The 27882-nt window shown below is 34.9% G+C and overlaps 1 protein-coding gene across 1 annotated transcript in view; it reads right to left on the bottom strand.

The window, feature by feature from the left end:
* Window positions 1-582: 582 nt before the first annotated feature.
* LRRIQ1 (leucine-rich repeats and IQ motif containing 1) overlaps window positions 583-27882 on the bottom strand; it is a gene marked incomplete at both ends in the record, with an annotated part of 61023 nt that continues 33723 nt past the window's right edge. The window contains 6 exon segments of the mRNA XM_009074278.1: window positions 583-684; window positions 9809-9894; window positions 10244-10339; window positions 10935-11056; window positions 11773-11862; window positions 26576-26695. Of these exon segments, the coding sequence (XP_009072526.1) occupies window positions 583-684; window positions 9809-9894; window positions 10244-10339; window positions 10935-11056; window positions 11773-11862; window positions 26576-26695 (616 nt within the window).

Raw genomic sequence — 27882 nt, 5'->3', positions numbered from 1 at the left:
TAATTGCATGGAAACCATAAAGAGTTAAAACTCGAATTTCAACAGTAGAAGAGCTAAATCAGTATTTAAATATTTTTTGAAAATCAATTTTATATTTACATGCTGAAGATTCTTTAATTATCTTCTGCCAAGTGGTGGGTTTTAAAGGAACATTTGTGAAAGTAGCTTCCTAAAAACATGTTAAGGATTGTCAGGAATTGATGGCTAGCTTGAGAAAAGGCGACGTGGAAAAGAAGATGTGAAGTGATATTTAACTTATTTTATTCTAGTGTTTTGTATTTTATACCTCTGTGACATGCTTTGATGTTTTTTATGATAAAGATTTAATAATAAAAACAATAAATAAATAAGTCAGGCTCCAGCTCACTATGAATTAATCTCTAGGAGTACCTTCCACAATGAATTGAAATTGAAATGTTTTACTGCTGTAACTTGAGATATCCAGGAAGAGATAAGGACCTTAAGCTTCTGCCTTCTTCTATTTGTGCATATAGTTTTGCATTTCAAGTAGGCTTGCTTAAAACATATTGCAAGATATATATGCTTATATGAATAGAGATAAAGTGAAATACTTGTTTATACCTTCAAAGTATCCAGCATTTATAGGCTGTGTCTTCCTTGGTGGTTTCACATGGAGATGTTTATTTTCATTGTTTTTGAACAACGCCAGGCACACAGCTGGGTCTAGATGACAAGAACAAGTTAAAATCAAAGGTCAGACCTGGCTCATTCATTCCTTAAAGCAGTTTTTCACCTTTTAGCCACTTAATAAATGAAAATACTTTTAAAAGTAGGTTTAATATTCACAAAGGATTAGACTTTCTAAAATAAAGCAATATAAATACACATGCAACTGAGAAAGTCACTATTTTGCAGAATTTCAATGCTGTTGATCTTTTAACCAGCTCATCTCCAAATTAAAAATAAATTCTAAAGCATACATTTGCAAAAAGTATTTTTAAAAAATCTGGGTTTAAAGCTTGAAATTAAAGCAGAAATATTAACAGGATACATCATGCCAAGTATTATTTCTAAAAGCTTCAGCAGTCTAAATCAAGACATTTACACCTAAAATATATTAGCAGGAGGCAGTTTATTTTTTGAGGCTATATTTGTAGTTAATAAGTTAATCTTCCTCCATGTCTCATCCTAATTGAAATAAAAAATTGCCCAGAAGTCTATAGATTCATCCACGTGCCAAAGTATGAAATCTTTATTACTTTCTTAACTGTTTCTTCGAAAACTTTGCAAAGAAGCAATGATGAGCACAGAATTGTATATAGGTAAAACGTGCTCCTATGCTGGAAAAAAACCCCTTTAATTAACAAAAGCTGGCACGAGTCAGGAGAGGTGATTTTCATGTGTTATTTCTGATGTGAAGGAAGAATTGTTTGTTAGGCATAGGAGGAAAAAGGGAGTTTAAGGGAATCAGTGTGTTAGAAGGAATGTGAATATTCTAGGCAGAGTACAGAATAATCCAGCCAGTTATTAAAAAAAAAGGGGGGGGGGACTGAAAAGAATGTAGAGACAAAAGCAGATATACAATGATGAGTGAAAGTATATAGGGTTTTGTAGGTATGCCACTGAGTGTGATAGCCTGAGTAACAGAAAGCCAATGGAAAAATAAAAGAGATATGCTTGACATGGTTAAAAGAAGACAATAGCCCAGGTAGATATATCCACTCTCAGGAATATCTGAGAAGCAATGAAGCAGAAGAAGTTTGTCTAAAAATGTGACTACAAACTGTCTGAAAAATGCAGAAATCAATAATGAGGAGAAAAGAAAGCAACAGCGCTTATCAAGAAGGTGGATATGGCAAGGGAAGGATCTAAATTTTCACAAAGACTGCAAGTGTAGCAAAAACGAATATGTGAAACACTGCCAGAATAGACAGGGCAGGAAAACAAAGGATATGGAAAGACTCAAAGGTCATTCAGACAGAATAAATTTAAATGACTAGTTATGTTGGGTGCTCCATTTTGAGCTTGATACATGACCTCATTGGTGTTTATTGAGAGAGTTAATACCGCAGCAAAGTAGCTTTGTTTGTTTGCTTGTTTTCTTATTTCAGGAAATAAAGGATCAGAATGACCTGCTAAGTCGTTGGGCAACTTCTTAGGAATTTTAACATGATAATAATAATTTGTGAAGTTTGTTTTGACTAGAGCTCTACATTTGCAATACATGTTTCAACTACAAACTAATGGAACACAAAGGGATTTTAGGAGCTCAACCCTTTCTCAGAGAAAACCATCTTGACACAAGCAAGATGATACAGACATACTGTAAATTTGTCTTATAAGCCCTGAGAAGATCCCTAACGGGGTGTGGCACTTTAAGAGACTGCATTGACAGAACATGTCAAAATGTTATGGTGTTCTTGGTCAGCCCACACTGCAGCAGCATTTGGTTGACAGAATGTTCTTCACGGTGCTAACCTCTCCCAAAGAAGCTTAACTTAATTAACAAAAGAATTGTAGAAAGTGGGGAGGGAAGTAATTTAGGCCATGCCTTCTTCCCAAGGCAGAATCAGTGATACCTAACACTTTGTTATCCCAAATTGCCTAGAAGAGCCTCTCTCATCTTGTTGTAGGATGCTAATAACTTTTGGATTAATTTACAGGATGCCATATTTAAAGTAATTTTAACTCAATTTTACCAGCTAAATTCAATGAAACAATCCAAGAAGCAAAATAAATAATGACTAACTCCATAAATTATAAAGGTAGATTATTAGAATGATTCTGATAATGAGATCACTGTATTCACAGACTGGATTACCAGGTCTTGCATAGGTGTATAAAGCAGGCTTACTTTGGCATGCTTTCCAACTCAAGAATACATTTATAGCAGTCTAGTGTTCTTCAGAGTAGCAAATGTTTGGAACAATGGATCACAGTAAGATTTGTGATAAAAATACCCTGAAATAGTAATAGATTATATTTTAAAACTTCTCTTTGAAATTTTAGATAATAGAAGAATTATTATCGTCTTTTCTGTAGCTGTAAGATACATGGACATATAAGTTCTACACATGGATAAAAATGTACAGAATAAAATTATTTATAATGACAATTGTTCCATCATCTAGCATACAGTGTTGATAAAAAGACTTCTAACTTCCCCCGGTTTTATGCTAGTTACAAAAACCACTGTCTTTCTTCAACAGAAGACTGAAGACAAAGCCAATTAAAATCTCTTAAGACAAAATGCAGTTGAGGATTTCCAACATATTTTTTATTATCTTAAAATAGTTCCCGAAATAACACTTTTTTCCTAGGTGGGTCTATTGATAGTGTTGCAAAATATGTTTAAAGTGTCGTCTTTCCTAAGTCCAACCTTCCACCCAATTCTATAAAAAAACCTCAGCCAGCCCAAAGTTAAACTATACCAAGGGTGAAGTCACAAGAAGCTAGTAGTGCCAAGTTAGACTTTTCAGACAGCTGTTTGTGCACAAGGATATCAGCAGTAAAGAAGGTCCGTGAATTGGGAAGAGGGGTAAATAATGGAAATTGCTCTTCTAAGAGATTTCTATCAGAAGATTTATCTTTTAATCTTTGCAAAATAACTTAAATAATCTACAGGGATTTAACACAGTGCCAGACTACTTGAATTTGTACCTGGATCACCTCAACCATTGCCTACAGCTCTTCTGTTATTAAAAATGAGTCCTTTTCTTTATCTAGTCCCAAATGTAGACAATATTACATAGATTACCTCATAATACTAGTGATTTTCAGTCTCTGAGTCAGCTAGGGAAATGAACTGCATGTATGCTTTGATGACAAGCAATCAAATGTTTTAGATTTCACACAGAGAACTGTGAAAGAGTCCAATAGTTCAAAATCATACAAATATCTTCCAGGATCCTGGCATACTCATTTAAATGTGGCTTATTAGATGATGATCTGTGCTGGCAATCTAGTAACCAGGGAGGTAATTTAATGCACATTGCTTGGCTGACTCCAAATATAGAAGTTAAGTTGGACAAACACAAGAAATGTTATGGAAACAATATGGAAGGAATAGTTACTGCCTGATCTGGCACCACATTTCAAAACAAATTCTTGATAATATGTGAAACTGAAAAATTTAAATGTTTGTCATTCATTTTTGTTGTGCAATATTTGTAATTAGGAAAACATAAACATAACTGTGACAAATTTAAATAGCTGATAAATCAAAGTAGCACACAGTGACAGATGCTTATCTATAAGATAATTCAATTTGTAAATTCATTTGGAAGAAAGACCCGATTTTGTTCCATAATTGAACTGTGATTAGAACTCCAGCTCATCCATGGCTAGAGTTCCCAGATGACAGTGGTACATGGAATACATAATCACCACGAAAGTAGTTTGCTTTCTGCTACTTAGAAAATATATATCAATGGTCATTTATACAATGTGTAGCAAGAAATAATAATATCTCCCAGATTTTTTCCCCTGAGTGTTGTTAATTCAACATATCAAGGTTGCATAGATCACCTGTTTTGGGGTTGTGGGTTTTGTTTGTTTCTTATGGGTTTTTAATTAGTATTGCATTGCTGTCTAACAACCTAAATTTGAACTAAAAAATATTTGCTGGCCTCTGAAATATCTTTATAACTGTGTTCTGGTTCTAGCAATCAAGGCTCAATTCAGCTGCTTTTTATCTTTGCTTTTCCCTACCTATGTGGCATCAAGAATTACCATAGAATCATAGAATCAGGTTGTAAAAGACCTCTGAGATCATCATGTCCAATCTTTGACTGAACACCACTACGCCAACTAAACCATAGCACTAGGTGCCACATCTAGTCATTTTTTTAACCTCCATCACCCCCCTGGGCAGCTCGTTCCAAGGCTTAACCATCCTTTCAGTAAAGTCCAACCTGAACCTGCCCTGGCATGGCTTGAGACCATTTCCTTCTGTCCTGTTGCTAGCTGCCTGGGAGAAAAGACAGACCCCCCCCACCTGGCTACAACCTCTTTTCAGTTAGTCATAGAGGGCAATAACATCTTCCCTGAACCTCATTTTGTCCAGGCTAAACACCCCCAGCTCGCTTAACCACTCCTCATAGGACTTACTCTCTAGACTCTTCACCAGCTTCATTGCCCTTCTCTGGACACATTACAGCACACCGTCTTTCTGGAAGTGAGGACCACCTGGACATGCTGCCGGCTCATGCAGACAGATGTTGACCAGCACCCCCAGGTCTATTTCCGCCAGGCAGCTTTCTAGCCACTCTTCTCCCAGACTGTAGCACGTCCTGCGGTTGTTGTGACCCAAGAGCAGGACTGGGCATTTTGCCTTACTGAACCTCATACCATTGGCCTTGGCCTGTTGATCCAGCCTGTCAAAGCCCCTCTGCAGAGCCTTCCTACCCTCCAGCAGACTGATGCTGCCACCCAGCTTAGTGCTGTCTGCAAACTTACTGAGGGAGCACTCAATCACCTCATCCAGATCATCAGTAAAGATACCAAACAGGACTGTGTCCAACACAGAACCCTGGGGAACACCACTAGTGACCAGCTGCCAACTGAATGTGGCACCATTCACCACCACTCTCTGGGTCTGGCCAACCAGCCAGTTTTTAACCCAGTGAAGAGTGCACCTGTCCAAGCCAGATTCTCCAGGAGAATGCTGTGGGAGTATCAAAGGCTTTACTGAAGCCCAGATAGACTATATCCACAGCCTTTCTCTTATCTAATAGGCAGGTCTCCTGGACATAAAAGGAGATCAAGTTGGTCAAGTAGGACCTGCCTTTTCTAAACCCAAGCTGACTAGGCCTGATCCACTGACAAGAGAGCCTTTTTTTGAAGAGAAAAATGTTAAACAAGAAGTAACACCGTGGTGTAGGAGAGACAACCTGAAAGTAAGACAAGGATTCAGCCAGTTTAAAACAAACAGGCATTAACTTTCAGAGGCTAATCTGAAATCCACAGAACCAAGGAAATTCCAAGTTAAGCAAGAAAGTCTGTACTGCTGTGCCAAGACATCTTTAGGAAGCTAGGATTGTTATGAGTCACAGACACTTAATGTTTAAGCACAGTGAGGTGCGTTAATGTCTGCTTTATTTAGATTTTGAATTAGAATTTCTATGGAATTTTATGCACCCATGATAAACAGGAATATTTCTGACATTACGCCAGTTTTACTTGGCTGCAAATTTTCTGGTTTCTTGCCCACACTTTTTGTATTATCTTACTGTATAATAAAAATAGTTGAAGCAGACACAGCATACATTTGGTATCGTTAAAATACAGGCCACAACTTTATTTAACTACATAAACAAGCATACATAACTGTAGTGGATTAGGGCATAACAGGCCTTAAGGCCATTAGTTGGTGGGACTGGTCTACTGCAATATAAGACTTGCCTGAATCACTCCCTATTATAAGATTATGCTACTTTAAGCTCTTCCTTGTAATACAAACCACAGGATTCAGTGCACTTGCTAGTATTTCCCTTTTTTCTTTTTCTCTACTGAGAAGGTATGTGGCCAGATATATGAGGTAAGATACTTCTGTTACTTCTACATATCTACAGTTTAACCCTATATGTCTGTAAGTCACTCTAGTTTTGTGTCTGTGCAATGGAGAACTATAAGTGCTTTTACAGTGAGACTCAAGAAGCCTGTTTTTGAATCATATTTTAAGAGGGAATTTCTCTCCATAAAACAATGCAGATGACTAGCTCAGATGTGGACTTCTATAATTATCAAATGAATCCCATCACTCTTGTACTAGGAGAAGACAAATGTTTTAGACGGAAAATGAAAAGAAATAAATTTCCATACTTGATTATGTTATGAATCAAAGCCGTTCATGGCTGTCCAATCTAAGTTCCAACCCAGCAGATGTCTTGACAATATTGAAAAGCAACTCTAAAACTCACTGAATTCAAGCTGATTTAACATTTTGCATTTGTGAATCTCTGGTCTAAGGCAAAGGAGTTTGATAGCATATGGAAGCAGACAACATACTCTGATAGGTCATTTGTTCCTAGAAAAACAGTCAGTACCTTATCATTACCTGCAAGCAATTAGATCCTTACCACAGAATGATCAATAGCACATAAAAGATGTTTGGGATGATGCTGAAATCTCAGCATAAAAGCTATGTTTATTTGTTAATAGCTTAAATGTTATTGGTATCTAGAACCTTTAGAGTTGCTGCTTTGCTTTTTCTCAGAATTTAAAGTTTTGCTTCTAAGTCAGATGTGTAGTAGCAAATGGATATAACATGAAAAATTGCTTATTTATAATTCCCACTTTTAAGTGGGTGCTGGCTAATTGTTTTCTAGTAGGTATGCATTTTATGACTAACAAAATTATTTTATTGGAGATAGCATACCTTCAACTATTTTAAATCAGAAAGCTAAAAAGGAAAGAGTTGTTAACTATAACACTGAAGACCTGGAAATTCAAAAGAAAGAATAGAAACAATAATGCTAAGCCTAAATCCTACAATCTTTCCTATGTAGCTTCAGTAAATACAAGATTGATGAAGCTCATTTCAGTGGACATGAAGGCAAGAGGATGCTAATTTCTATGGAAACATTAAAAGACAGTGTTGACATCTACTTATTCAGATGAATTTCAATCTGCTTTGAAATATCAGAAGGAATAAATTCTCTGACGGAATTCTTGCTTCAGTGGGGTTAAACTCACAGCAATTGCCTAAGACTGTGAACTCTCTCTCCCTCCCTAGTTATACTGGAATTGCTATAAGTAATCTAGCTGTACCACACAGAGATCCAAGAAAGTTACTGGCAGCCTAATGGGTCTGGTTACAGTTTCCTGATCTGGAGCTGGCTAGCTGCAGGATAAGGCATATCTACTCTAATTTAAATGCTGTGAAGTCCCTCTCTTCAACCAGACCCTCAAAAAGATCCTGACTTACTCTCACCACTTCAGAGGATGTAGCTGATGCAAAACATAATTATATATGTGGAGAGTCTTCTCACATGGGGAACATTTGATTGAGATTTTTTTTTTTTTTTGTGCAACATCTGAGTTTGAAGATCACTTTAATAGAAAAATACTTCTTTTAATTGATAATGTCGATTTGGTGTTTAATGACCAAGGAAGGACTGACTCTGTCAGTGTGCTGCATAAGAAAGAATAGCTGGCTTGAGAATCTTTGTCCTGAAAAGGGATGGAGTACAATACTTGCAGTCAAATTTCTTACTTCTGGAAACTATGCTTTCTGCTTATCTGAAACAAACCCTGTGATTTTAGTGACCGACAGAGAATTCAATACAGGCAAATTATATATACAGGTTATTTCTGTGCTTAATGTAATAGTCAGAAAGACAAAAAAATCCTATATGAGGTAGTGTTGAAAAGAAAAAATTTAACACTATAGTAGCATTGGGAAAAAGTTATTTTAATTTTTTTAAAACCAGCAATATACTTTGAGAATATTCCAAGTGATACATTAAAAAGCTCAACACCCATACACCATAGTGAATAATCTGAACAAAGTGAATATAAACATATAAAAAAATCCATTAGAATTGCAACAAAAAATTGGATAGGAAATTTGAGATGCCCAACTGAACATTTATGACTGGATTAATTACTGCTATCATAAAACAGCATGTGGAGAAAAGATGATATAACCAATAAGCTCTATTCATTAAAAATTCTACAGAGGCCACAAAAAGGAATATACATAAAAAAACTCAGCTGCATACCATGTATTTATTACTCTTTTTTTTTTTAATAAGGTAATGTGGTAGGGCACCATGGAAAGCTATCTTATCCATTTATTCTCATTTCCACAAAGCATGGTTTGCTGACTACATGTCTTTTTCTCTCCCTCTCCTTTTATTTATTTTTTTAACTACAGATCCTTTTTGTCATATTTAGTCTTAGTCTTAGCCATGGTATTTAAAGTAGGAAAACTTATACAGTAAATACTTGTATTAACTTAATCTGTAAGCTGCAATTTTCCTTCCAAGACAAAAATATCTTTGTATATTTTCAACAGTTAATACAGAAGAGTTCTGTAAAGTTATGCAAAAGAGGAAAATTAACTGTAGCTTGTGATACAATTTTTAAAAAATGTAAATAAGGGTACATTTTTCAAAGACCATTTAGTGTTAGGTCCTATCGTCAACCAGGCTCTTACATATTTAAATGTTTCTTTTACTAGCAGAATCTGACATTTTTATGAACATATTCCAGTAACAGCTCTATTAGCATATCATGCTAACAGTTAATGATTCTAAGAAAGTTCATTGACATAGAAAGTATCTGAGAAGTACCAGAAGACAATTACAGAGAAGCTGGATAAACTTTATTGTCACAGTGAATATTTAATACAAAATATGTGATTTAATTTCATATGTACCAAACTGTTGTTTTCATAAATAGTTTTTGCATAGGTCAATAATTAAACCTAAGACTTCGGTAAGAGGAAAACACATGAAGTACAAGATGCAGAAATATAAACATAGGTCAATAATTAAACCTAAGACTTCTGTAAGAGGAAAACACATGAAGCACAAGATGCAGAAATATAAATTCCACACCTAGAAAAAGAGATACCTGAGCAAAAAGAAGCAAAATGCATGTTTAGAATAGCTGTCAAATATTCAGCTTCAAAATCCAGTAGAATGTTTTTTAGAATCCGAATAATTTATCACTGGAACAAATTGATTTAAACTGAGTTGTTTTTACTGACTCACACTCCCCCTTTATTCAAATTAATGTTTCATATTGCACAAGCAAACGTTTTAAAAGAGAAACACTATTTTGAGATTTAAGAATGGGAAAACTACATCAATATAACAATATTTTTGAACTGTCAACTTACCTAAACTTTTATTACTATTATTTTTAGGCTTCATTTTATGGGCCCTCTTCAGCAATAGCTGTGCAGTAGAAATATCCTTAAAACCCCTAGGGGAAGAAAACAACTTACTAAACATTTCACATGTATTATGTTACACCAGCTGCATATTATTGTATAATACACTTTTCAAAAAGAATACCAATATGTAGGACTGTTTATGCATGGTATAAAACTTTCTGAATTACAGAGATAGCTGCAATTCTTATCTTAACATTACATTATTGCAACTTATTAAGATAGTTTCCCAGACACTTGTAAGAGTAAATACTATCATTTTTACTTTGGTAGAAAACAGAGGTTCTGGAAAGGTGGAACTTACAAAACACAAGCAACAATAGCCAACTATACTATACCTACTCCTGGAAGTTACTATGTAATCAAAATAGCTTAACATACCATTCTTCTGAAATTCTCTTTTCTTTTTCAGGCATCAATAATAATTTCTCTTTTTCCTTCCAGTCAGAAAGCTGTGACATTGTTTCCTTCCCTGACCTGAAAACAAAGTAAAAGAGCACTACTGAAAGGTAACTAAATAAGGAAGGGTCGCAGAGGACTATTTTGCAGTCATTGTTATTCTGCAACTTGTTTGTGCCTTTTAAAGGCACTTTTGAAGCTTGGAAATGATAAAAATTCTATTTTAATACTCCATGAAGGTTTTATCTTGGAAAGCAATAAAAGTCTGCCATCAATTTGAAATGTTTACATTTCAATTACTTGAAGCATATTTCAGTCCTTTCACAGAATGCGGCTGTGTAAGAGATCTCTTTTAATCTTTATCTAGTCTTAAAAATCTCTATTTCAACATCCATGTCATTATATATGTGAAAACATAGAAGTTCTATGATTTATAGTCAAACCCAGATAAATAAAAGTACACCTATATAGTTTTATATTCTTAATTCTGGCAGTCAATGGAAAAATAACACCAGATTTTAATTTATCTGGTTTTAGGAAGCAAATACATTTTAACTCCAGTAATATAATATTAACCAAAAGTAGCAAAAGCATGAGAAAATAGCCACTTTTAATTTTTGTCAAATGCAAATGAACTAAATACAATTAAAAAAAAATATGTTACTTAACTTACCTGCTATGAAAGTCGATATTTTCTGCTGAGTATGAATGTGGTCTGTCAACACACTGCCAAATTTCTTGTGGTGACAATGGCAAACTATTTAAATGTTCACTGGAATCTGAAGCCCTAGGAAACTTTTAAGAGAAAGACAATGAATACAGCTGATGGTCCCTTCAAGTTTGAGTTTAAAATATGCAGGAAAAGTTGCACCAGGATTTGCAGTCTCTCACTATAACGGAAAGAATTCTTAATGGTGATATGCCCATTACAGACCTTACCTTCAACTAACTATAAAAGGCAAAACAGTGACTTTGATTACACTTAATGTCCCCAAATATAATGCATTATACATTTATAAGACTCCTTTCTCTTAATTGGAGAAAAGAAAACATTAGCAATACTGTGCTTGTAACATGAACAGAAAACCCTACCAAAACAAAAAGCTAAAACTTCAAAGTTTATCAAATAACTAGCAGACATTACAGTTCGATGACCTTTAGTTGCTCTGAAAACATTCAGCTGTTGTCATATAACGCAGATCTTAGTATTTTTAAAGTAGTTTGTCAACCAGCAATTTTTAATCCATTGCCAAATGTACAGATGAAGCTCATCATCTTTTTTTCTGCTACTGTGAAGTAGTGTTGAAATAAATCCAAAATAAAGAAAACACTAAGCAAATGAAAGAAAATCTAAAAGAAAAATTGCATCTGGAGATGAGGAGGAAGTCTGAGACTTCTAAAAGTAATTGTGTTTTTCAAGTCACTAGATCGTCATATTAATCACCCCGGAACAGCATATCCTTAAGGAATGAATAAAGACTGAAGAGTAACATGTTTCTGTGACATGTTACCTTTGGCCAGTGCAGCTGGTTTGAGAGCAGGAGTGTTTTTGAAGGGAAACGGGTGGAATCTAGAGTTAGCCATTCCTTCTCTAACGCTGCCTGCATGAATGAGCAAAGTCAAATTGTGCACTGATAAAATCAGTTTAGTTTTGATAACTTTTGCAAAGTCTCTTTTAAAACTGTCTTCCATACTGTGTATTTTCAAGTCATATATCAAAACTGCCACCTGCAGAGCAATAACACTCAAAACACCTTTGGAGATGCTGTGTTGTACTGTTTCATTTTAAACAAATCAGATCAACAGTGTTTGTGGGATTTTTTGGGGGGTTTGGTTTTGTTTTGTAAATAAGATGCATCCCTTCCTACTCAAATTCCTGCAATTTTATTCCAACATTGTTAGTAAACCCAAGTTATTATAGAAGACCATCAAGCTTTGAAAAAATACAGACCTAAGGTACTTAACGGCATAAGGAACAGCTTTGTGAGCTGTTTTGACTAATGGAGTATTTTAAATCCAGATGTAGGTGCCTGATTCTGTCAAACTTGCTTTTGTTGAGTTAAACTGAATTGGTGAATAGTTTTCATTGAAAGCTGGGGTTAAAAAAAGTGAATGTTATTTGTACTTATTCCTTTAATTAAGCAGATTTATTTTTTTATATAATTTGGAAACTAAAATAATCATTGGAATGAAGAGGGGTGAAAGAATTAGTTCCTAACTGATGTCTGTGGCACTTCAAAGCAGAATTCAGTTTTTGTTCATAAAATGAAATATAGACTTTGTTACAAACTCAACCTGTAGATGATTTCTCTTACTTATATAATAAGTAATATTATTAATATTAATTAGCAATATTAATACTTGAGTATTTTTTACCACATCTTTTTCATACATTGTGGTAAGTGAGAGAAGTAAATCACCACCCCCCCCCAGTAAATAAGTACTGCTGAAGAATTTGGCTTGACTTACAAGGCTCAGTCATTCAGGTTCTTCTTACTTCAGCAACAAAGAGCCTGGGGTTCATTCTTTTGAAAATGTTTTATTTATAAAACTGGACTACCTTTCTCACATTCATAAAATATTTAAGATTGTACTGATTTCTGACCCTGAGAAATTATCCTAACTCTGGATACCTTACTGTGCACTTTGTGTAAACAGGACTTTGTACAGCCTTCGACTGGTGAACAAGAAGGTCTTCCAAGCCCTTTGAAATTCTGAGACAAAAGGATCATATTCCAGCTATTTTGAAAGGTTACTTCAGGTACTGGTAACATAATTTGGTGACTCTAAGGTTACTCCTTCTTTTTATAAGGTAACTGTGAAGCAGTATTTTTCTGTTTCCATTATGACCAAGTTTGTAAAAATAAATTTTCAATAAATTTGATTTAATTTTCATGTCTTAAAAGGGAGGCATTCTTACATCTTTAATTCCCTTCTTCTGGACTTGCCTATTACATGATTGTGGTATGTTTTGGATTTCATTTCTTTATTTAATAAATCTGGATAAATTCTATGCCCTCATTATTAACAGATAATGTCTCTTTACCACTCTTCCCCCCCTTACCATTCCAATTCATGATAAACATACACCATTATCCTTTTCACCACACCTCCTCTCTTTGGTGGTTGTATATGTTAATAAATCTGTGTAAATGAACTGTAGAGGCATGCAACAAATAAAATGTACTGTGTTCTTTAACTTTTAAAATTACCTACAACCCAGGGATTACTGTTATGCTGATAACCATTAAGTGGTTGATTCAAACAATTTTCATTTTAAAAAAAAATCTATTCCAGAAGCAGACTGTAGTAAATTAGATCCCAAAGGTGATAATTTAAATATGTAAAATTGGTACAGAAGACTGGCAAGTTCGCATCTAAGCAGAGACAAAGCCACAGCATATTCAAGTTTTATGATGGCCTGGGGTCTATGGGCAGATTGGTCAAAATGAATAGCTGTGAAAAGTGGAGAAAATACAACCAAAAACTTTCAGTGAAAATAGGTTATTCCTCCTGGTCCACTTTAAATTTGCTTTTCAATTGCACTATGCAAATCAAATTTTTAGCTTTTCAGATGAGAGTTTTTCACTGATTTTCTAAATCTGGGCATACAATCTAGTCTCAGGTGAACTCTGTATTTGCAAAAGATGTGCCTTCAAGTTTGCTGGCATATAAAGGTATATGAAAATAGCAAATTTCTGAAGTATGTATTTCCTCTTCAATTTGCAAAAGAATCAATATAGATGGGAGAGAGGTAGATGTTCACTTCTTGCACATCTGTATGCTCTTCCACTATGCTTATCCCTAGAGATTTTCACAGCACTAAACTCAAGAAACTTCTTCCTGTATCTTCCCCATAAACAGTCCTAAATTATAACTAATGAACAGTTTATGGCAGATTAAGCAATACCTAAGGCTAAAAATTAGATCAGTTTCTACTGCCATTGTCTACTAAGAGAAAAAAACCAACAATCTGCGATGAATTGCAAAGCAAATAAAATGATAGCATTTGATTGTACAGTCTATGTAAACAGTTACAGGCATTCATCTTTACTTCTGAAGTCAAATTAAGGAATTGATTTCATAAATACTGAGCTATATAATGCAGTTTTACACATGTGTAAACCATATACAGGTCATTTAGCACACATTAATTTATCTGAAGATATCTTTTATGGTTCTGAATCATCCTTACTTTACTTTTGGTGCTTGCTTCAAATCAACAACTGTATTGACTACTTTAAGTTTCAGTTTTTACAAGCACACAAAACATATGTAGACCTATATTTTTGTTACACTTCATAGAAATTCACTTTAATTTCCTGTTTGAGACAAATTCTAACATTTTTAAACACAATACAATTACCCTTCATTCCATTCTTTAAGAAGGACCTGTAAATATATTTGGATTTGGGGTCTTCTTTCAGAATTTTAATAATAAAACTTTCTTGTTAGCTATTTGCGTATATCCATTAGGATCAAGAACTTTATATCCTGACCCACAATGCATTTTATTTATCCTTTGAGAGACTAATCCTAAAGGTTTGGGTTTTTTCCCTTTGATTTTGAAGCTCATTAATAAACTCTGGAGGCTTAGGGATTTTTTTTTTCATGGCATATTATATATAGCTTTATTCACTTTTTTTATTCCTTCATTTTTCAAATATTTATTGCTTCCTTTGCAAAATGTACTGACTATTTACTATCCAACATTAAAATTCTGTGGTCTCAGAAACAGAATTCAATCATACAACCACCAAAGTCAGTGCAAACGATTCTGCTGACTTTAACTGGGCCTGAATGAACTGCTGAAAAGTAGAGTTTTAGTGCAAACATTATTTCTCCAATCTAATCCTAGGCATTTTTTCTAGGTTCTAGATTACGTTCTGGAGCTAAATAATCTTTTATAATGACTATACATGTAATTTGGGTTGTTCTGAGTCATATTTAAACCATGAACAAAAAGTAGTTCACAGGACACAGCGTCAAACCTACATTCAGCTTTGAAGCACTTCTACAAGTACTGCCCAAACTGCGAATAATGCCATCACATATTGTCTTTCATCTCGCTGAGATCAAGGAGAATCACAAGAGCATAATAAAATCCAATCCCAGAAAATGTACTATGGTTTGAAGCAGAGGATGCAAGAAGGCATTATCAGTACAGGCTGAAAAGAAAGGCCAGCATTTGACATGTAACAGCTCTGTTCTGGTCACACCAAATATCTGTGTACATCAGTACTCTCCTTCCAGAAGAGTTCAGCAACATATGCTTATGGAAAGAATGGAAAAAGCTGGACATGTTGAGGACAATCCTTTCCTTTGGTATACTCTTTCAGACCTTGGAAACTGGTGGTTTAAGGACTTTCTGCTAAAATCTAGGGAAATATTTCTCACTTTAAAACCGCAATTTAATTTCTAATGACAAATACAACTATCTAGACAGTGTGTTTGCCAGGTCTAAGGTCAATATAGGAACAGTGCAAATCATGTACACCACTCAGAGGATGTAACAGCTGCAGTGGTGTAGATTAACTGCAAAAGGCCAAGACTGGATGACATAGGATCTGAAGCTGCCCCAGGTTACCAAACATGGTGGACCTCAGAATCACAAGATGAATTATCACCTAACAAAACTGTGAAACTATCTTTGACAATTAGGGAAAACTAACTCTTTATACCTCTTTCCTTTCTTTTTTCACTTCCTCATACACAGTTTTCAGCACAACAATGGTTCAGCCAGAAAAAAAAAAAAAAGTATTGATGTTCATGTAGTGCTTTTATTTATATGGTATTTTAAGATAAAAATTGGAAAATTACCCACCATAATATAAACAAGCAGAAGAAAATTAACATTCAAAGCACACTGTGAACTCAGTCATGACTGCCTCCTGATCATTACAACAGAACAGGAAGACTGGTGGAGGGGGAGGGATCTTCTTTTAAAAAAAATATTTCCTGATTACAATTTCTCATAAATAGTGTGTGAAATTCTTCACTTTTAAAAAGATTCACCCTTCAGTTCACCCGCCTGGTTTTGTCTAACATGTTTCTCTGGACTTCTGCTCCCCTCTGTGAGGCAGGCCATTAGTATAATTTTTAGGGTGAATGGCCCTTTTTCAACCAGATGTCACAAAGTATCTGCCTTTTTGACATTCAAATTCATTCATAATAAGAATAATATGTCATAAGAGTAAATTAATCAGAATTAACTTTTCCACTAGTTTTCCTCTATAATACAGTTTGAATACAGTTCTTCAGGGTGGTGATGTCCTTGATTCCTACTTTCCTATTTTTTAGTGAGCATATTTTAATAGTGCAGTTGAAGTCATTGTTCACCCCAAGCCAATAAAAAGACTTAAAAGAAAAAGATAAGTGAAAGGCAGAACCTTCAAAAGTATCATATGACTATTTCAAATAAGCTGACAAAAATTCTTCTTGGGCAATACATGCCACATGAAGAACTACTTTTCCTGGTGCTAGACATCGTGTAGGTTAAATAATTGCAGAGACTTGTAGGGGTAGTGGTCAGGCAGAGGGATCATATGCTGAAGGTTAACCCTGTGGATACTCACAGACAGCCTACTGTACTGCCTTTCATCTGGCAGAAAGCTGTAACTTTCTCTCTTGGTTCCTGGCAAACATATTTCACCCTGTGGGATATTTCATTCAAATATCATGCTAGTCCGGGACAGCATCTTTCATTTCTTTTTAAAATAAACTCAATTCTGCCAATGCCTAAGTATTTGCTAGGAATTTCTTCTCTGAAAGCCTAAGTGAGTTTTGACAAATTTCTTAAGAAATCACAAATTTTTAGCTCTTATAGCTGAAATAGAGGGACCAGATCACTTTTCCATGCTGTTTTGTATATTGTTGATAGACTGTGATTGAAAACTTCCTTTGAAATTAAAGATCTGAATATAGTTGTGTATTTAGCCTTTTCTTTCATCTAGTGCTTTTAGGAATCAAATTACTTTATGGACTAGACTTTCTGTGAAACTCAATTTCATGTGGGAAGTTTAGTTCCATGTTGGGAAGTTGAATATCAATTCAAACCAAGGCTTTCCAAAAACCTTCCAAATCTAAGAGAATATCAAACATGAACATCCTTAATTGAATCATCTCTTAGTTGCATCATTATTCCACTTCCAATACTGCAAAAATTCAGCCTAAATTCTGCCATTTTATATCTCTATGTAAAACTCTTGAACAATTTTATTTTTAAAAAAAGTATAAAATCTTTTTAATTAGACATTTTAGTGGATATACATTTTACAGAAAATATATCTGAACTGCAAGCAGTAGGAAAAGTAGTCTTTTTCTCTGGGTTTGTCTTTCATGCTTTTTCACATATTTTATGTGGTGAAGATAAATAGGTTAGCACCCTAATAAAGGTTATTTTAACCTTTGGCAATGCTTCTTTTTCAACCCTGTCTTTATATAAGACAATATATATACATTAGAAAAGAAAGCTGGGTACAGCTGCATTCTTAAGACTGTTAAATCCAAACAAAATTTCAAGCCAAAAAAAGTAGTGAGTACCATACAAATTCCAGAGAAAGACTGCAATGATTAATTGACCCCAAGAGATTTTACAGACTTGCAAGAGCTGGTTAATTATTAGAGTACATTCTTGTATGAAAATTAGAGCACAAGGATTGTCATGTAGTTGTCCATTTATATGAAGGATATATTGACAATTACTGGAAAAGTCAAAGCACTCTACTAAGAAAAACATTCAAGAAAATTTTACTGGAGAATGTATTCTCCAAATGTCATTTTTCCTAACTGTTTAATAAGCTTAGAAAACTAGCTGTTCTCTCAAATTCCAATGCATACATATATTTATATGTATCTATGTGATTAAATAAATATGAGTAAAATTATGAAAAGAATTTATTCTGGAAAATTAAAAAAACAATGAAATTTTCAAGGACCCAGTAAGTTTTTGTTCAGAATAAAGGTTGAATGTCTACATACATAACTAACTCTCCAAAAGTCTGATTCTTATTGGAGTTCATGTCAGTCATTCATGACCTACCTAACCTAAACTTTTCTAAAAATGCATTTTTGTTTTCAGCCTGACAGTGTTCAAAGAAAGTTCTGAGTCCTACATCTTTCATTGAATACAGGAATAAAAAGTACAGATGGGTAAATGGTAACTACAACTTTGGAATTTAGACATGGTTCAAGTAAGCATTAGAAATGCAAGCTTCAAAAATATTTTGAGATGCATACCCCCCCACCATCTCAGTAAACATCAAGCTCCTGGCACCTTCAGGCCATCCCTCAAAATGGGTCTTAGACCCCAGATGTAGTCTTTCCCCATTAAAATGACAAGAATCTTTAGTTGCTATGTCCTTATAAGCCTTTTTCCAAATTTTTTACCTTGGTGAAAACAAACAAACAAAACTTTTAAGGGGCAATGAATTAAAAACTTCAACAAACAAAACAGCCAAGGAACTCTTCATCTCTACCCCACAAATACTGTGCATTCAAAGAAGACATAATTTCAAAGGAATATAACCCAAAATGTTCTGTCAAGTTTAGGGAATGAATACTAAAATCACAACAGAAAAGAAAGCTGTATTTCAGCTTGCAGTTTTGCCAAAAGAAGTAAAGTCAGGCAGAAGCACAAGGCAATAAAAAAATAGACTAGTCACAAGTTTATAGTCATCTAGCCTTTAACATGTTTCAATGTTCATATCACATAAGAGATTTAATTCAAGATAAGTTTTCCTTTTTGCTTAAAAATTTCAGAAATAAGAACACAAAAGTATTTGGAAGATAAAGAGCAAAGAAGGAATAAGTTGTAAGCATACATGTCTTGAAACATGATAACAAATCTTTTACTATACTAAAAAATGCTAAATTCTAAAGAAGTTGTGTCTCAATCATCTTTTTGCTTCACTTATACTGTCCTCCTTATACATCTCTAACACTGACTCTTTTATTTGAAATAAATTATGCACAAATGAATCTGCAAGTGCAAATTCATTGATTCATAACTGCAGTCTCAATACCTTAAATCTTTTGGGAACTGCAATGCCACTCTCTGGGAAATCCAAGAGCTTCAGGAGTTGATTCTTTGGGATGCTTTTCTGGTAAAAACTCAGATTTATGAAATGATCGATAGCTACTCCTGTTTCCATATAAAAATAAATTTGTAAGTATTTTGCATGCAAAAAAACCCCAACAAACCAACACTAAAATGAGTGCTAGAAGATGATTTTAACAGTATTTTGCATTTTAGATTCCTTAGCCCCCTCTGTTCAAGGACAAACTAGACATAAACAGTTTTTAGCTAAATTAAGACTGTGTTATAGCTTATGAGGTGTTTGGTTTGGGTGTTTTTTAACATTCTTTGTTTGCAGTGTTAAAAAGTGAAGAATTAGATGGCAAAGAAAGTCCATTATGACCCTACATCCTTTTCTGTGGGGCTGTTTCCTAGACAGTGAGTCCCTAACCAACAGTATTGCCCATTTATTGGACTTTGCACTTGCTCTTGTTGAATACCATGAGGTTCTGGTCATGAAGTTTATTGAGTCTGTGGAGACTGCCCTAAATAACACCCTGAACCTCCACTGCCCCCAGTTTGGTATCATCTGCACACTTGCTGAGATTGCATTCTATTCCATCATACAGGTTGCTAATTAAAATTTTTACTATTTTGGTCCCCCTACGATCCATGATGGGTTCCATTCATTAATGTACATAATTTGGGTTTTGCACCACAGAACACAACTATTTGATCCTGGCACTGCAGTTATTTGCCAGTGACCTTATTGTCTACTTGTCCAGCCCATACCTCACAAATTTTGAGAATAAGACTGTGGGAGACTGTCAGTGGCCTTGCTAAAATAAAGGCATGCAATATGCACTGCATTGCCCTTATTCACAGTGCCAGACACCAGGTGACAGAAAGTAATGAAGTTGACCAGCTCTTGGTAAACCCATGCTGGTTTCTCTCACTTGCCTTCTTTCATGGGTTTAGAAATGGTGTCTAAGAGTATTTGCTCCACAACCTTCTCAGGAAGTGAGATAAGGCTGATGGGCCTCTTGTTCCCTGGATCCTTCTTCTTCACTTTCTGGAAGATGGTGTGATGTCTGTCCTTTTCATCACCAGTAGCCTCCCCCAGTTGTGATCTTTCAAAGATCCTAGTGACTGATGTGAAAATGACTTGTTCAACCCTTTTCAACCCCCAGCTGTTCCCTGGGACTTATATCTGTTCAGGTGAAGCAAACTGTATTGCAACTTGATAACATCTGCTACAGTGTAAACTAAAAGCTCTAAGCAATGAGACATGTACGGATTTAAGTGTAGAGGAGAACAGAAGCTGACATCTCATGTTCCTCTTTGGTTCCTCCATATGCACTGCAATTTAACTCAGTAACAATATTGACTGCATCAATGGCCTTTTCTCACAGAGCACAGACAAATCAGGATAGCTCCTGAACTCTGTAAATAGGTATTACTAAAGAAATCTTTTTCATTAATGGAAATCAATGTATGTGGACATGCTAAACATCAGACATTTAAGCAGATACTTTAAACACAACCTATACCTATACTAAAACACCAGTTTTGACATCACACAAAAATTAAAGAACTACTGGAAAATATATTCAATGATTTAAGATCCTTAGCTCAGCTTTCAAGAGACTCCAGATGCAGTTGTATTCACTGATGACTGTATTATTGCTACCATTTACAATGGTGCACTTGGCTTAGAACAATTTTCCTTTGAGGCTAAAACCTCAAAGAATTAAAGCTTTTTTCACTTTTATACATTTTTTCCATTGCTTGGCCTGTTTATTCAATTTTGATGCTTGATTTTGTCTTTAGAGAAACAAGACTGAAATATAATTAATGACATCACTATACTTTGATATGGCATCTTAGAAGCTAAATGTAATTTAGAAAAATACTATAACATTGGCTACATACAGGTTTCAAATTATATCTATTGTGCCATGCATCATTAAGGGGCTTTCCTTTGGGAAGTATTTGTTTGAATCTGGCTATTAACCAAGAACTGGAGAGAGAGAAGCCATGAAGATAGGTTCTGTTTAAAAGTTAACAGCATTTCAGGTGGTATGAAGAACTGAGATCTCATGGTGGAAGGCCAGAAAGCAATCAGAGTACATTCTGCACGAGCTGTGAAGCTGGAGTGTTAGCCACGGCCGCAACTTCTAGTACCTGTTTGTGTTTATTTTATCAGGTACTGACTGCAACAACCTACATATAAGACCAGAATATCTATCAGATAATTAGAAAATAAGATTTCAGCATTTAAGATAAGCATCACTGCTGGATGAGGTAAAAGAAGTAGAAAAGACATTTTATGCATCTGCTGATGTCAGACTGAGAATGACATGCAATTCACTAACACAGCAGATGAATGAAGCAGGAACACATCAAGAGATTATTGATAAACACTCATGGAAAAAAAAGATCAGTCTTCCAATATATTACTTAGGAGAGAGGGATTTTTCCTCCTTTTTAAAAGATGGGGATGGATTTAGTAAAATTTTCATCAACACTTTTTTGCTTTTCTACACTATAACATTATATGCAATTTGATGAAAAAAGGGTCATATTCTTTGCAGCATACACAACAGAAAATCTGGATCCTGATCTGACATTTATAAGCAATTACAAGAGCTAGACAGACATAAGTGTCAAGATACACGGAATGTTATGGAGACCTTCTAATCCATAGGCTACACTTATTTCCTGGCACTAGCCAGAAAACAGCAATCACTGTCACAAGCCCACAATCACAAGCACACAGCCTGAGACAAACCACATTATGAAGGATTATCAGAAAAGAAAACAGAACACATTGTATGGGTCTAGTTTGAACATATGATAAGAATACTAAAGATGGGAGATGTAAAGAAATTGTTCTTCTAATTATTGCTTATTTTTCAAGAGTTAGCACATGTGAGGCAGTTTTTATTCTTCCCACCCCCAAAAGGGAAAAGAGGGGGGAAAAGAGAGGGGGGGAAAAGAAAGTGGGGGGGGAAAGAGAGGGGGGAAAAGAGAGGGAGGAAAAGAGAGGGAGGAAAAGAGAGGAGGGGGAAAAGAGTGAAAAGGGAGAAAGTGCTACCTAGCTGGCATGAAAGACAAGTAAGAAATCAGGAATGGCTATGTGTCTGAGTATGCAAATACACTCAATGTGAAAACTCCTGATCAATAATTTCAAAAGCTGTCAGAAAGACTGGGATTTTAAAAATACATAATCAAGCTCAGAAGTTTGTCTCAGGGCAACAGAGTTATTCCCTTTGATGAACAAAGCAGTGATGGATTTCTTTTTAGCTTGATTGCAGCTTACAAAGTGACTTCCTCTTTGAACAAGTGTGACTAGACAGCCCTAATTTAAATTAAATTTTAAAAATCAAGTTTTGAAAAATACATTACTTACTTTCTGTGCATGTAATCATCAATATTGATTCTTGTCTTGATGAGAATGTAATGTGTCCATATGCTGACTCAGTGTAGGAAAACAGTAATTTATTCAGTGGTCACTGCTCTGGGTAAATAATTGTCTAAAAACTCATCATATTCAATTTATTCAGCTTTCTGACACACTGGCAAGTTCAGACATTTTGCATTTGGCTCACATCATATTTTCATGAAGAAAACAACAATGCTGATGTTTAGATTGCACAGAAAGGTAAGAGCTGTGTCAAGCAAACATGTTGTCAGACTTTTCCACCAGAGGTAAACTGAATTCTGCCTTATAGATTGTTTGCTACAGGGATGGACTGCTGATGAAAGGTTGCCTTAAGATCAGCCTTCTGGAGCATATAGGCTGGAATTCTCCAAAGTCCACATGAAAGACGTGAAAATATCACTAAATACCAGGCTCATGCTTTCTGACACATCTGTTGGCCAGATCTTTCATCTCATCTGGGATAGCCTGTTTGACATTGCACAGTAAAACAGACACAAAACAGTACTGCTATCAATTGCCTCTGAATGTCTTTGGCAATGTATGGGAGTCAATATGAATACAAGGAGGTATCAACAATTGTTCAGGTGAAATGATTGATATTCATGCTATTGTGAGCAAGATAAAGGCTGTTCCTCTAGCCCAATCACATGCAATCCATTTTTCACATGATATGGTGTCAAAATTCTACTAAAAATATCCCACTGCTCGATATGCTTGAATGAAGTAAAGTGAAGATCTTTGGCAAAGACTTAAGTTTTCCCCATGCTGTTTCACAGCCTCACCTTCAAGGAGCACTGGATAGGCTGAGTTTATAATGAAGATTTTAAACAGTTATTTAATGAAGACTGATTCTTAATGACTTATTGCACTGAGATATTTGCAAATGGTTTAATAAGATTTAATACATTTATACCAGTTTGCAATAAGGAAAAGTTTACCTGCCCTTCTCTCTGCTTTCACTCAACCTATACAACAGTGAAATCTGCAGTACAAAATGATGTCCAAATACTTTTATCTTCCTTCACACTCTAGCATACAGGCTCTCTTAGCCCAGCAATAGGTACTTCTCAGTACACACTTGTTTGACATACAACAGATAGTCATTGATATCATGTGTCACTATTTGGCTCAGCTTCAGCACTGCTCTAAAACACTGAGGCCAGAAAGGAAAGAATAGGAAGTATAGACTGTTCCAATTTTCTGCTTCTTGTTTTTGCAGAAGGAGAAAGTCCAGGTGATCAGGTCTTAGCGAACTGCAGAGAACAAAACAGCTAAAGATACAAGGAAACAGGCAACCTAGTACTGAGAAAGGCTAATCAGGCCTAGGCAGAGCAGACCGTGTGCACATTGCAGTTAAGCCACACATTCCTCACAATCATACTCTTTAGCACAGACAAGATATACACTTGAATAAAAAAGAAAACAAAAAGAAAAAAATTGACAAATATTGCAGAGTATAATTCTAGTTACAGCCATGAATCTTGAAAATTGAAATGCTCACTCACTGAACAAAGAATATCCTTCACGAACTTATATGTTGTAAATTTATCACGTAAACTGTTCTGTGGGAAACAGATGTTCTTATATTTTTCAGCACAAGAAGCTAAGGGCTTGAGTAACTTATTTGACATCAGTCCCCAGTTCAGCCTTTGAGCCTGCTGTGCAAATTAAAATGTCAGCTCATGGTTCACCTGTCATCATCTGAACCTAAACGCTTCCAGAGAATTGCTCCCTAAACCTATGTTTTATTTCTTTCCTAATAAACTCCATAACAATATGGGAAAAAGAAGAAAGAAATGTGTGGCAACACCAGAGGGTGATACAGTACAAGCCACTCTGAAATGAGCTGGCCTTTTTCCTGCCTTCTCCACTCTCTCCTTTTCTCCCTGGATTTAGAAGCACCTGCCCAAATGCTATTGTTGTGCTGACAGATAAGATGGAACAAAATTGTCCCTGTAGTTTTCAGTTGAGCAATTGTAAAAAAAAAAAATCAAAAAACATGACAGGATTATTTGGGCCAAACAGAGTGAAAAAAGAACGGCTCAATTGAATTACAGTATGTAAGACTCTGGCCTACTGGCTGAATAATTCAAACCAGGATATTTTCCTTCTTTAATATATGAACAGATACTTCCTTCCTGTGTGAAGAAATAAAACCTTCAACATTCTGCTTCTTATTATTTTAGAAAGAAGCCAGGGATCACAGGACATCAACTAATGAAACTGTTCTTTTTTGTATATATATTTCAAATTAAAATGAAAAAAAATCCTAAAATTTAAGCCAGATCTCTGTGTTTATATACACAAACTTTCTGTCTACCAAATGATTCTTGGGACTCCTGCCTCAAACATTTAGCATGCTCTTACAACATAGTAGTAATTCTGAAAAGGTATTTTAAAATAGTTGCTGAAAGTGAGAAGAAAAAAATAAAATTACAGTAAGCCATCAAGTCATTGGTAATACTTTCATACAAAGCCCAGCTACTTTCTAAGGGGAGAGGCTGGCAAAAGAAGGCTGATACTCAGATGACCAAAGACTGATCAACTGTAAACTGCACTGCACCAACCAACTAACAATATATTTGACTTCATGACTCTCTATGACCTATCCAAACACGTGATAATAAATAGGACCTAGTCCTGCCAGTAGCAGGGCTATTGCATCAATCTCCTTCACAAAATTACAGTGGAATATTGACAAATGGCTCTTGCAAAGACACAGCAGCTGAATAAGCACATTCAGAGACAAGGGTTCATGAAAAAAAATCTCAGTCATATCCTCTTAGGTCTCAAATGGCCATACTGCTGTCAGTTTTCTTTGCTTTACCTGAAAGCATTTAAAAAAATAAAAATAGGCAGCCAATGAATGTGAACAATCAGAGAAAGCAGTGCTCCAGATGAATATATAGGTAAGTCACCAACACCTGCCTTACTATGTAAACCAGGTCTAGAAATTCCCATGCAAACTGTGTCTTTTGAGGCTATAAGAGACAAAATTCCTTTAAAGATGGTTTTCCTTGATTACTGAATGATAATATTGATCTTGTAAAAGTTTTTGGTTTTTACTTAAATATAGCTAAATGCAGTTTTGAATGTTATGTTATTCCTCAAATTCCTTTGAATTTTCAAATTTCTTACAATGGAAACTTCTGAGCCAATTTCAATGGTTTTGAGACTGAAAGAACATTATTAAACCTATATAAATTGTAAAAATTACTAGTAACAATTTCTGGATTTTGTGCATCACAGAGCTTCTAAGTATGGGTTTGTGTTTTTCCTGATTTAACTGTACTTCTCTTCATAATTTACTACTATATTTAGACCTGTGATGCTTTTAGCATATTACATATAAGACAAAAGAAGAGATAATAAGCCTGCTTCACCTCTGGTTTTGGGGATGTGTCCTTTTTACTGGAATACTGAAACACTGGATTTCAGCTATATTTTCTATATTTTCAGTTATATTATTGTTCTCATTTTATCATGAAAATGAACAAAATGCACACTAAAGTATTGTTGACATTATAATCTGCTACTAAAATACCAGAAAGATTAAAAAAAAGGAACAGAAGGAGCTGTTTCCTTATCCTCATTTGACTGTCCTTTAACTGTAGAAATATATGGAGTTCTATGGTGGGTGTGACATTAACAGCACAGTAACTACCACAGCATCTCAAAGAACAGGAAGCAATTAATCCATGACAAATATATTTAAATCAGCTATATATAACAAATAGTTCTTTATTTCTGAACATACAACAGTTAATTCCAGCCTTGGTAGTCCTTTCAATTTCTTTTGTTTCCAACACCTTGAGAAGAATAATAAAGATTTTATGCTAATGATTGTGCATACTTCAGAAAAGGTCAAAGCATCCACATTTACTTCTTCATATTCATCCTCCACTTCATCAATTTTAACAGCTGCAAGAGCACTGGCCACTTTCTTTCCCAAAAGAAAACCCTTCCAAAATGCCTAAACAAAAAATTTAAAGCATGTTATACAAAGCCATAGATCAAACCCAAATCCCGATTCTCTGTGTTATCCCATTAGGAAGATAAACCATCTTGGGCCTTTGTTTAATAGCTCAATGATCTGTTTTTTGAACTTTATGTGACATTTAAAACTACAAGACAAATTAAATGCCAGCATATGTCTAAAGCTTAGAGTACTCAAGAGGCTCTCCACAAGTAAGCAGAAAGGAATCCTGCAACTCCCTCAACTGCAAACCTGGGTCAACTAATTAATTATTTGACAATTCCTTCAGGGACTATTATAAACTGAAAGGAAGGGCTACATAAGAAAAAGCCGAGTGTCAACTTTCAAATTACTGAGAATAAAAATACACTTGTACTAAATGTCTTATAGTTTACAAGTAGCAATTCTTGGAGACATCTCATGCAATTGACCTAGGTCAGTTACTCTTACTTAACTGCCTAAGATCTTTATTTTAAAAAAATATTACCAGTAGGCATATTCGTATCTAAGAAAAAGGAGTATGTTAGAAATCAAGTGCTAGAAAAAGAGGAAGGGTGTTAGGAACACACGCCAAGTATAGAATCAGATCATGGGAAGACACTTCAGAGATAAAAATTACATAGATGGAATTAAGAAAACTAAATTCAAGACAGCAATTTCCCCCCAAATCAGTGTTTAACATCATTGAAATGCAAGATGCCCCAAGCATTTAAAACACCATACAAAAAAATTTCATTCCTGAAAGGTGTCCATTTTTAATGGCTTTGCAACAAAGGCGCTAAAATAGGAAGGGTAAATCTCATATTCTGGGTTAACATTTAGCTTATTAATATTTAGAAAATGACTGTATAACCACGTAAATTATTCCTGATTATTATAAAATTATTAGATGTATTAGAACTGCTTTCTTATAATTTTGCTGCTATCATTTCCATACAGACCTTCATATGCACCCATAATAAAACATCCTGATATTTCTGAGTGATCAAAAGACAAATATATTTCATTCAACAAATACAATTAGTTTATACAAATGTAAAGGAAAAAAGCCATTCTATTGTTACATACAGAAGGAAAACTATAAGGCAGGTGTTAACACAGATCTATGAAAGTACCAGGTCAGTGCTCAGTCATGATCAAAAAGAAAAATTATACATTAGCAGTTTTTAAGACACAAGGCAATT

The sequence above is a fragment of the Acanthisitta chloris genome, unplaced genomic scaffold (assembly GCF_000695815.1).
Source record: "Acanthisitta chloris isolate BGI_N310 unplaced genomic scaffold, ASM69581v1 scaffold3585, whole genome shotgun sequence".
NCBI lineage: Eukaryota > Metazoa > Chordata > Aves > Passeriformes > Acanthisittidae > Acanthisitta > Acanthisitta chloris.
This window is presented reverse-complemented; position numbering and strand designations above follow the sequence as displayed.